At 41.5% G+C, this 12,220-nt stretch overlaps 1 protein-coding gene across 1 annotated transcript in view; it reads left to right on the top strand.

Moving 5' to 3' along the window:
* The window catches only part of FIGF (c-fos induced growth factor (vascular endothelial growth factor D)), a 31,786-nt gene extending 23,682 nt beyond the window's left edge, over positions 1-8,104 (top strand). Inside the window, exons 4-7 of the mRNA XM_009706126.1 lie at positions 1,828-1,976; positions 3,279-3,376; positions 5,783-5,978; positions 7,454-8,104. Coding sequence (XP_009704428.1) covers positions 1,828-1,976; positions 3,279-3,376; positions 5,783-5,978; positions 7,454-7,580 — 570 coding nt within the window. The 3' untranslated portion in view covers positions 7,581-8,104. The remainder of the gene's footprint in view (positions 1-1,827; positions 1,977-3,278; positions 3,377-5,782; positions 5,979-7,453) is intronic.
* Positions 8,105-12,220: the final 4,116 nt, after the last annotated feature.

Here is a 12,220-nt window from a genome sequence, read left to right as displayed (position 1 = left end):
CAGGAGACACCAGATGCTCTCCATTTGAATGCCTCAGGATCTGAATGTCCCAAATCACTTTGAAAAAGAAAGGGTTAAACTAGTAGTCAATTACTGCTTAGGCGCAACAGGTGACAAATACCTGAGTTTTAATGACCAGTGCCAAAAAGTGAGCATAAAGAGAGTAGGCAGAGAGCTTCTTTCTGTAGACTCCCTCCAGTGTCTATGTACAGAGATAGCTTCCTCCAGTGGGTGACTGAGCAGAGCTCCAAGTTTAGTACTTTCAGCCAGCTCTACAGATGAAACCATCTGTGTTCATACCTACAGAAGGAGCACAGGAGACTGGTCCTCCCTGATTAATCTCCACCTTGTGCATCCCTACTTACAGTTGATAACACCTTTTGAGTTGGAGTAACGTATTAAATTCTACTTGTAAAAAAGGCTTTTCTTTAAATCAGAACAAAGACCAAGGGCAGTTGTTTTAAAAAGAAAACTGAAGCCCTCATGGGGAGCAGGTCCAATTCACTTCTGTATTTGTTTCAGGTTTGTTGGAATGTAATTCCACTGTGTCTGGTTGTACTGGAATATAGCTGGAGTAAAATAAATCAGGGCCCAACCTTCTTGCGTCAATGTTCATTAATTGCTTTCATTCCACACCAAGAGAAAGCTGTTGTGAGCTGTTGGCCACACACAAAAGACATTTGATCAGCTCAGGGAGCTAGGTCAGGCTAAAAAGTATTTATTTATTTATGTGGTTTTGGAGCAGCAGTTCATAAGTTTATTGAAAAACTGCAGTTTTACAGACTGTAATATTCCTTTAGCATCCTTCAAAATAACCGTTCCCTCAAAAGCCCCCAGCTAAGTTCCACTCCTGCGTACACCATCATCAGTCCAGATTTACTCCTCTAAAATGAATGGAATTACTCCCATATTAGTGAGGGCATTTTTTTTTTTCCCTTGGTATAAAATATCCACTGAAGGATATTCACACCACCTAAAGTTAGATACTGTGATACTTAAATTTAAATGTCTAAGCAGTCTGGCTTAGGAATACTTCTCAGGTCCTGCATGTGGATGCAGCATTAAGCCGAGACATGTTGGCACGTCAAGATGTACCCTACATTTTGGGTTCGATGTGAAGGAAGATGGTTTGGGGGCACAGAGGGGGTGTGGGTCACTTCAACAGCTCCCACACACAGCTGCCCAAGGAACCAGGGCTTCCACAAGGCTGCTCAGAGATCACCCTGAACAATTTGGATGCACTGAAGGTAGGCTGCTGGGTTCCTTAGGTTCCTGCTGTAGCCAACAGAGAGATGTTTCCAGGATGATTGCCTGCAGGAACCCAGCTGAAGCGGAATGAACTCTCCTCTATTCATTCCTGTTTCTTCCCTCTCTGAGGAGGCTGTGGGGGTTACGTTAGGCCCCTAAAGGTGCATGCTGTGATTATACCCTAGGACAGATAAACAGCTATCTCCATAAGTGGTCAAGATTCAACTTATGATATAACTGAGAACAAAGTTCCCAAGACCTGTATCTTTTCCATTTGGTCCTAGCATCCAGAAGAGCCTTTTGAGTGTGTTTGCAAATAATTTTGAATGGTCTTAGATGTTTAATAGCTGGTAACACAGCAGTGGGACCATCGTTTTTGGCAAGTTCCTGCCTCGATGGGCATTGCTTACTCTCCAAAACCCTCAATGCCCACTTGCTTATTTATACCTACGGTAACTATCTCTAGAAAAGAGTGAGAGTGGGGAAAATGGTGGCAAAGAATAAGAGGTTTTGATTTAAAACTCCAAATATTAACTGTTTAATGGAAACTGAAAAATAAATGTTATTTCACTCACCTAGCTCTTTGAGATCTCAGTTCCCTTGACAAGTGTTCCTGAGCCTGTGCCAATCAAAATTGCCAATCACACAGGCTGTAAGTGTCTATCAAACACCCAGCGCCATCAGTACACCATCATACGAAGATCTGTCCAGTACCCAGAAGAAGATGGGTAAGTTCCCTCATTTACAAACTTCTACACATGTTGTGTAGTCCAAAGTATGAAACTTATTTTGTTCTAATTTGGTCATTATAATGGTCCATTCACTTTCTGTTATCGCAAGAGTTTTTCCAAATAACTTGATTATCACTCAGAGTTAGAAAGCTTCAGCTAAACCTGGTGAATTATAAGTGAATGGACACCAGAATCCAACAAGCAGCAGGCTAGTTCTGCAGCATCTGGAGTCATTAAGATATTTAGGTGCTTGAGCAGAGACTCAAAGTGCACATATTAGCACTATGCTCCACTGGAGCTCTTTGGGTATGTGTGCATTGACTTCTTCAACCTGACATGAGCAACTCTGCTAGCACATTATTTAGCCAAGGCACACAGAGTGCTGTGGTCAACCTAAAGCCCTCTGCCATGCCTCCTGGCATGTTGAGTCAAAATCAATATGTGAATTGTAGCTTTTCGCTTTCTGTTCCAGTCCAGATTTGCATCTGTCAGGCTCACTGGCTGGAGAAAGGGGATCTCACATCTAACTCCAAAATACGGCATAAAATACCTGTAGTCCTGGTGAGAACAGGCTACATTAATTTAACGAGGACTCTAGAAACACAGATAGCTTGAGTGACTCATTGGAAATCAGCTCAGATGTCTCTGTCTAGCCCTGCATGTAGGCTTGCCCCCATAACTGCCTTTCAGTTCGACATCTGGGCTGGGGGAGAGGTGGTATTTCAGCAAAGCCACTCCAGCCCTCACTCAGCCCACTGGTCACTCTGAATCCGCTTCCTACACAAACACAGAAGAACCTCAGCCTTCTTCCAGTTTGTGACTTCCCCTCCCAGAGCAAAGTGTGTAAAAGTCAGACTGGCCCCTCTGACCCTGAATGGGCAAATCCTTACGCATGGGCAAATTTAAACTGGAGCTGCACTTTCTGGCAGCGTGGCAAAAATGAACACAGTTACACGGCAGGAATACTGTAACACAAAAACTACCCTGGGTGGGGTAGAGCTGTTTTATGGAAAAGTGGAGCTGTGAAATTGAGGCTGTTTCCTAAGGATGTAATCTGAAATACATGCTGTACCTGCTCCTTCCAGTTGCCGGGAGCCAGACAGCTCAGCCCTATCAGTGAAACCATCCAGGCCCAACGTTTTCTGTTTGCAGCAGTAACGCACACAGATGCCATACCTTCACTTAGTACAAGTGGTAGACCCAGCATACCAGCAGGCTCATTGTGCCAAATGACTACACTGCTGCTCCTCTTTTTTTTTTTTTTAATTCTTAATCGCCATCTTATTTTTTTTCTTCTAGATGCCCCTTTACCAACAAACTTTGCCATAATGGATGGATCTGGGATAGTGACAAATGTGAATGTGTTGTAGATGCACAGCACTCCAACAGACGAGAAGGTAAAGATGAAATTACAAATGGACGCTTTTGTTTACTATCTCCAGGCTGCTTGGCTTTCATTTTGGTTTTGTCCCATTTTTTCATTGAGAGAGTTACAGTTTTGATTCCACATCCCTAGATAGACTTGGCTTATGGTGTAGAAACTCACCTGAAAATAAACACTTGTATGTGCTTATCCCCATCTCATGCTTTTTGCTTCAACGTTTTACTCCCTCTGTATTAGCAACCTGAAGTATTAAAAAAAAGCTGGTGAAGGAGGCACCCCGGATAAATTTTTATTTTACATGGGTCTTAAGTTGTATGATGGGCATTAGGGAAAACTTTTTAACTGTAGAAAAAAATATGCCTTGGAATATATTGCATGGGGAGGGTGTTGAATCTTTACTGTGGGAAATTCTTAAGAACAGATTTAATTGGGAATAAGACAGGCAAAATCAGTCCTGCCTATTAGCTGTAGTCAGTGCAAAAGATTATATGACCTTTCAAAGTATTTGACTACTTTTTATGATAATATTAAGGTACTTAGGAAGCTTTCCAACTGATATGCCATACATACTCAGGATTATGCATGTATACCCCTTCAGGTCTGTGGAAAGAAATAGAAGAGGGTAAAATTCATAGAAGTGTACACTACTTCCCTTCTCCCCCTGCTTTTCCTGAAAAACTTTAATCTGCCTAAGAAATCTGCAGGAAATATTCTGGGAAGTAACTGTGTAAGTCTCAAGATACTTACCAGCAGTAAACATTAAGAGAAGTTAAAATTTCTCCAAGCCCTGTTAAGGTTTTTAAAAAACTGTTTTTCTCAGGAAATTGGACTGGTCAAAATAAAATTATCATAGCATTAGAGCAGACGGACACAGAAGGAAGCCTTGCCTTTGTGGTTTAACCTACATCCAGCAAGCAAAAGAATAAGCCATCCAAGGCAACTGTAAAAGCAAGCTGGCAAGCAATTCCTAGACTGGCAAGCTAAAATAAAACTAAATAACCTCACAAACTGGTCTGCTGATTACAATCTCCTAATGTTAATAAGCAAGAGATCAGTTGCATAGTGGTTTCTGTAGGATCTGTTCTCAGTCTGGATCAGATCACCTCACCATCGGTTAAGCAGTTAAGCTCAAGTTAGACTTTTCACTCAAGAAAGGATTAGTAGTCTATATTTCACAGGGAGTCCAAAGGACTGTGAATAGTCAGAGGCCTCTTAACTCCTAGCCTTTTGTAAGGTCAGCTTGGAGCACTAGAATTTGTGGCTTGTTGAATTACAGCTTTTGTTGACATAGACTCAATATTTCCTCAGATAAAATACCATTCTCTGAAGTACATTGTGTTTGGCAGTGGCTGAGACAAAATAACTTAAAATCTGTCTTTGAGGCTGAAACAAAGTGAGACCAAAACACTCTACACCACTTCACACACACCAAGATTTATCACCCCAAGGAAGGGGTTTGTCTTCCAAGAATTTGGGGCAGATTCCTTCCTCCCTTCCAATAGGACTTGGGTTTTGTCCTGTCTGGATATTGGTTTTCCAGCATTAAATAAATAATAATGAAGGTTTCTTTCAAGTAACGTGCAAGCCTCTTCTGGCTACTGAGATCTGAGCTCAGGCTGCAGAGGTCGCGGATGCAGGTTACATTCCACATTCCATAGGTTAAATCCAAGAGCTAAATGTAAAACTACAGGAAATTACCTTCCCAGTGACACATTATATGCCATGACCTTTAACCGGGGATGGGCTGCTAGTATTTTAATAAAGCTTTCACAAAATGTGTTCCCTTTTTGCTAGGATTAGCTTCACATTGTACTCCAGATGTGTATTTTGAGGGAAGACAGGTGAGGTATTTGACAGTGCATTCACTTGGCCGGGGTTTTGTTTCTGAAACAAACTATTTTCTTCTATCTTTAGCTGATAAGTGTGCATATGCTCCTTTTTGAAGTGCCAGACCAACTCGCACCTTACTAGGCATAGCATTACTTTTGCAAAATTTCCGCAGTATATGGATAGTGAAGTACATGGAGTGGTGAGTGTGACAGATTGCATGGATGTGCATTTTTGTCATGGGTATAGACCAAATCTTTTTTGAGATTTTCTTTTTGAAACCTGCTGTCCAGTAAAGATTTGTGCATTCCAAAACCTAACACTATGCTTTTTTAATATACAGTCCCAAAATAAAGTATTTTTATGTAAGCTTCAACCCACAAGAAATAGCAGTATTAGAGTAAGTGAAATAATCAGCCCAATCCTTTCAAGTCCTCTTCTGCACTTGTAAGCTACAAAAATTATGAAGACTAGAATCTATCAGAGAGCACATGTGTGAGTCCTAGTGATTCCAAAGAAAGAGTTATGTCTCTTCAAAACCAGGATTTAGACATGTAAAGCTTACCGCTAAAAGATGTACGTGCTATTGCAGGACTCCCTCCTCTTGCTGAGCTGGCTATGTGTGGACAACATATGGAATTTGATGAAGAAAATTGTGAATGCATCTGCAGACAGAAGTGTCCCATAGATTTTTTTCAAAGTAAAGAGAACTGCAGCTGCTATTTGTGTAGGGAGAGCCAGGAGAGCTGTGCTCTAAAACACAAGATATTTCATGCTGAAACCTGCAGGTAAGTGTTCCTTGTCATTCAGTGTCCACAGTGCAAGACCTCAATGAGCTTGTGTAGATGCTGGAGGTGCAAGTGCTGAGTTAGCTAGGAGGTCCACCTGGGACGAAATACCTTGCTGCAGTTAGGGAGATAATAATAATAGAGTTGAGCTTTACAATACTTATCTCATATAAGGAGTCTAAGGTTTATTTAATTAACATGTTTTAAAGAAATCTGGACAAGGATGCTATTCAACTACCAATATTTATTACTTTTTTCCCCCTAATCTTAAGGAAATGATGGTTAAAACTGCTACAACTGAAATTACTCTGTGGCACAGGGGATTTACAGTGAGATACCGAATCTTGCATTTGTAGGTAGGTAGAATCCATCCTGTGTTCTCTGTGACAGCTGAATGCAGTCTCATGGACTTCTAGGGACAAAGGCTCCCTAAGCTGGCACCCACACCCTACAGCACGTTCCTTGTTCAGTTTGTCCTCGGAGCAAGTGATTTCTGAGAGCTAATGCAATTTTGTACGCATACAAACCCACTCAATCAGCCCTGGTTTCACTGAGAAGCAGGAAAATTGTTCCAAGGCTGTTATACTCCATGCATTTCCCTAATCCGTTTTATGTAACTAGTTTTGAGGCTTCTATGCCAAAACTTAGATAGAAAATGCCCTCTTAAAATACCCATTTTCATGCATTAGTTTATTTCTTAAATTTTTCAGAAAGCCTTGGTCCCAAGTAGACACCCAGGAGCGTGCAGAAGCTTGCTCTGAAAGTCTGTGTAAGGACAGCCAGCATCCAATTTCCCTGGGTACCTTAGCAGAGCTGCAGTTCACTGAATGGTCACCCACAGGGCCCATTCTCCTAGACTTCATAGGTTCATTCATGGAGAAGCAGCTGTGGAAGAAGTAAACTTTGCGACTTTAGGTTCAGCTTTGAAAATAAGGACAAGCATAAAATAGTTGCCAACAAGTATAAAAATAGCTAAAAGAATCAGCAGAGCTGAAAGTGAGCATGAGAGACTTGGTCATTTATGTGTTTCAGACAGGTGGGAAAGGATCAATGCAATCATTTGTTCACGTAAATTTGGCTTCTAGAAATTACTATAATCTGGACATAGGACTTTTACGCCAGACTTTTATGCCCAGTATTCCGGGAGGACCAAAGCTGAAGTGTCAGGTGAGCTTCAGATACTCTGCAGAATTTGAGGGCAGCACTATCCAGGTCTTCACTGTTCTCAAGAAATGAAAGCATTACTTAGGTCATGACTGTGGACAAATGGACAACAGCAAGACATGTTGCTGTAGACAAGAATGGTCAGGCAGCAAGGTCTCATCTCCCTGTGTTGCAGGGTGTCAACACTTTCCCAAACATTGTTTAGAGAGCATTGCAGCGTTCAACGATGAAAAACTTGAGGAATGTGACAGTGAAGAATTACCATATTACAATGCTGCTCTCTTTTTGCTTTTTTCTCCTTTCTCAAACAGCTGTGAGGACAAATGTCCACCACAACCCAGAACATGCCCAACTGCAAAACCAGTGTGTTCCAGGCATTGCCGTTGTCCAAAGGAGAAGAGAGGTTCTCATGGGTCCCAAAGCAAAGAAACTCCTTGACTGAGCTTCCCCAATTCTCTGAAAATCCACTGCTTTGCAAAGTAGCTGTCACTGACTTTCAAACAATAGTAAACATGAACATCTTCCACATTAACAGCAGAAGAATGAATCCAGTCTGCATTTATTTATTAGAGTAATCACTAACTGCAGGTGAATCCTCTGCAACATAGGTACTTGTTCTCTAAGAGGTAACATCAACCGATGAATTGCTGGCTGCGTGGAAGAGTGGAAAGAGCCAGTTCAATGCTACAGAAGATGAAGCTGGTATATCGGTAACAGAGTCACAGTCACCAGCCAGTCTTTCAGAAACTGAGACTAGACAATCCTAGCCTCTGAATCCTTAGCTAATGCAGCTCCTGGGTGAAAATTTCTTCAGAAATTCAGTGTACAGGATTTGGCTTCTAATAGGTTCAGCACTGAGTTATTTGATCTACTGTCCAGCTTTGATTATCATTTTGAGTTTATTGTACAACTACTGTCAGATGTGCCATATTTAAATGTATATAAGAAAATAAATACATCAGTTATTCGACTGGTTTTGATTTTTCTCTGTTATTTTAAAACTCTGCCCAACAAAAAGAAAATAAGCAAAAACCCAAAGCCATCTCAAGTACAGGCTTCTTATGTTTGTCCCACTGGGACTGGCTTCTGCCCAAACCCAGGTCAAAGCAAGGTCACTTGATCCAATAGTTTCAGTAAAGAAGAATCATCTTTCCCATGTCTGCCTGACAGCCATGTGTGATTTATTTATTTGTTCCTGGTGCAGTGTGTTAATCTCCCTAAGGGGACAGCAGCCACACTAGTACTATCTCTGCAGTGATTTTTGGAAAGGCACGGTTCACTAAAAGACAGTTTTCCTTTCAGGTTACCGTGCTATGAAAATATCTCCTTTGCACTGAAATTCCTTTTACCAGTGTGGGGCCTGAGTAACAGTGTTTTAACCAAATCAAGTACAAGGACAGCATTATTTTCTGAGTCACTGAAGTTCGGACTGAACCAGTCCAGAGAAAATATTGTGAGCAATAATCCTGAACTGGAAGTGATAGTCTTGACGACTGAATCATTTTTTCCCCTTCGCCGAATTCTCCAATTCTACACTGCACTGTGAATGAAGGGAGCAGAGCAAATGACGCAACCGCTACAGAGATGGAAAGCTTGACACAACACAGTGAATAGAAAATGGCTTTTTGATGTGAGATTTTTTTATATTCACATAGGGAAAAAATAGATTGCTTTAAAATGAAATTAAGAGCCAAATCCTGTAAGACTGATTGTATTGTTGGACAAAGCACCAACCAATTTAACATGTCTTTTCTCTGAGTAAGGCATTTAGGATTCGACCCTGGACGACCACTCTGAGCGCTTCCTCAGCCGTTTGTGATCTAGGTCTGGGCAAACATACGGGCAGGCTGGTTTTGTTATCTGTGCTGGGAACTGGCCTGGGATCCTCTGACCAAGCAACACAGACTGACCTGGAGTGTACTGGGTGCAGCCCCTGCAGCAGGGTTACCTACTGGTTTGCACTGGGCTCCTCTGCTGAGGATTTTCCGCCAGACCAAAGGCCACACGCAACTAGCATGCACTCTGCATCGACCAGAAGGGGAACGGGAGCCTGGTACCAAACCAGGTGAACCAGCTGGGCAGCAGAAGCACACCCTTACATGTCCCTTGCTCCTCCTAAATTCAGACACACGTACATGGTGAGTGAAGTGCCTGGGCTGTACAAGGGTCTGTAAAAGGAATGAGCTGCCCCATCACTTCTCACCTAGCTCAGTCGGTGGCACCCCGGCCTGGTGGTTCAATTGTCGATGGCATATACCATTAGCAGAGTTCTCAGAAAGCCAGGGACCTGCAGAGGCAAACCAGACACTTAACTGGTGGCACCAGTGGCATACGGAGTAAAAATACACCTTTGTGCACAATTATACAAAGGTATTTGTACAGCTAAATTCTGTGGAAAGAGTTTAAGCTTTTGCATTTCCTAGCTTTTCTTAAATTGAAGTTTAGCAACTGGTACCCTGTATTAATTATGCCTGAGTCTCATCAATGCTGATCTGTAGAGGCTTCCTCAGTTTTCTGTCCTGACCAGTGAATATATTGACTTTTTTTTACAAAGCAGAACTGCTCCAACCTGAGAGACAAGTAAGTCTGCTTCAACTCCAGAAGGCTCTTAGACAAAGCAGTCACTGAGGGGCTGAAAACCATGTTCAAAAGCCTTTCTCACTGAGGCAGAGAGGGATTTGAACATGAGCCGCCTGAACCCCAGGAGAGTGCAATAGCCATTAGGCTGCTCGGGCTAGAAAGGTCCTACCGCTGACCACCACGGTGAGCCCTGCTTTCACACCTTCCTAGACCACTGAAAAACAGACCTGTTCCTGGAGGTCTAACTCAGGACTGATGATCCCAATGGGAAGGAGTGAGATCCACAGAAGGAGATGTCCACTGTCTTCTTTCAGTCTAAGCCTCTGGGTGAATTTAACCCTTAACCTCAAAATTTTGTGCTTAACTTTTGTGAATCACTTTGTTAAATGCTTAGCTAAATATTTTTGATAGAAACATGCTCAAACAGAGAACGTGTGATCATCAAAAACACACCTGAAAGCCAAAGTAAAATTCAGCGTTATTTTCACATTTAAAGCCCTACAGGTTCTTTTACCTGTAAGGGATTTCCATTTTGCAGCAGCAATGTGCCAGAAAGCTTGTGGATCCAGAACAAGTCTCAGGCTTACAGTGAAGGTGGAATGCTTGTGGTGGCATTCACTATTAAGAGTGACCTAAGCAGCCAGCACACTTAGATATTTTAGACAAATATTTAGATAAATAGTTATCTAAATATTAGATATTTTAGATAAATAGTTTATAACTTTTGCACTCTTTAGAGATTCTTAGCCCTAATTTCCAGAAGCCTTATGAATGTACTTCTTTGTGCTTTAAATAGGATAGTCAACTCTGGTACATGACGTCGAAACTCATTTCCTAGCCCTACAAACTAATTGCTTGAGTATGAGCATTGGCAGTTCTGCCCCTCCTGATGTTGGCTCCTGTCGAAGGAAGGACAGGGAAAGGCACTAGCCCCTTCTGAAGCCTTGACCCCACTACTTTTTGGACTGCACTTGTGCGCTACTGTGTTTTCAGCGTGGGCATCTTGCAGCTTCTTTCTTTTACAATAAATTCCCACCCTAGCAGATCATCTGCTCCTAAGGCCCTTTGCCAGTCTCGGCATTGCAGGATGCTGTTCTTTTCCACCCCACTCTCCTGTATGATTAGAAAGTGACCAAAGCTAGAGTATATACTGCATATTTGTAACACGCACTGAAACACTGTGTGGAAAAGCTCAAGAGTTTAAGCACAATGCTGTGAATGCCAGTGCTGCGTGATGGTCTTCACTGCCAGAGCCCTGAGAAGATCTGGATGTCGCTAACACCGTGGCACAGCCATAAATCCTGTATGTGGCAAACCAGGACTAAAAGGAGGCTCTGAGTGGAGATGGAAACGTGAGCAGGTAACTAGAATTTGATGAGGATTTATAAAAACTCATAATGTTATTTTATTTGAGAAATTCTGGATTCTTTGATCCAATTAAAAATATTCAACAAACTTTAAACTAGAAATGCTTTACGTTCTCTTTCATATCGATACATCAGAATTTAATAACAGAGATTTAGTATAACAATTCAGAAGACTTAAATGAGGTATGTAAAATTCATAGCAGATCTGGTTTTTGACTGATGTCATTAGCTCTTAACCTATGACTAAATGACCTTCTCAGAGGGAAGGTTATTGAGCAGAGGAACGTTCTCTTTGAAGTTTGAAATGCCTTTTATTACTGTGTTCAGCGTGACTTGCTTTTTAAGCATATGGACATGATTTACAGATTTCATAGCCAGAATAATAACCCTAAAACTTCCTGTTACGGTGTGTCTTAGTGAGGGAGGTCTTTAATGTGATATTTGGATTACGGCCTCTACATATTCATGTGTATAACAGCAATGAGAATACTTAAATAATAATTCTAAACAGACATGCATGAAATTTCTAAAAACATCAGGTTTTATGAGTAGCTAGCTTTCACTTGCATGTCCTTTTTGCAGGGCAGGGGGGCAAAGGAAAAGACTGAATGGGAATAATAGCAAAAATTGCACACTGCATTTGAAAGAGCCAGGAAATCTTTATCTACTTGCAAAAAATGTACTTGACTTCTAGAAGGACAGAGGTATGTGTGATCTTAGAAAATGCTGGTGACACTGAAGAAATTCAAGCAAATCTTGAAAGTACTGCTATCATTTACTTCGAAAGCCATCGTAGGTTATGTACTGTGACATTGCTTATAGGAAGCATTATTCATAGGAAGGTTGACAGATCATATATAAATCCTGTCATACTTACATACACTGCAAACATATAAATCTATATGTATCCTTTGGGCATCAACTCCAGCTGACTATTAAGGTCGCTTCCTGTTTTCCAGCCAAAAAAAAGGTGAAGCTGCTTGGGGTCTTTTTGTTTTCTTGCGCCACTGTAGCATTTAAATAGCATAACTCGCTATTTAAATCAAGAATTCACATTAGAGTAAAAAAAGGAAAGGGAAACCTTGAAAACCCAAAGCAAATTTTGTGGAAGCTTCTTCAGCTGCCCATCTC

This window comes from Cariama cristata, unplaced genomic scaffold (assembly GCF_000690535.1).
Source record: "Cariama cristata isolate BGI_N322 unplaced genomic scaffold, ASM69053v1 scaffold16048, whole genome shotgun sequence".
NCBI classification, from domain to species: domain Eukaryota; kingdom Metazoa; phylum Chordata; class Aves; order Cariamiformes; family Cariamidae; genus Cariama; species Cariama cristata.
The sequence above is the reverse complement of the archived record's forward strand: the minus strand, read 5'-3'. Positions and strand labels throughout refer to the sequence as shown.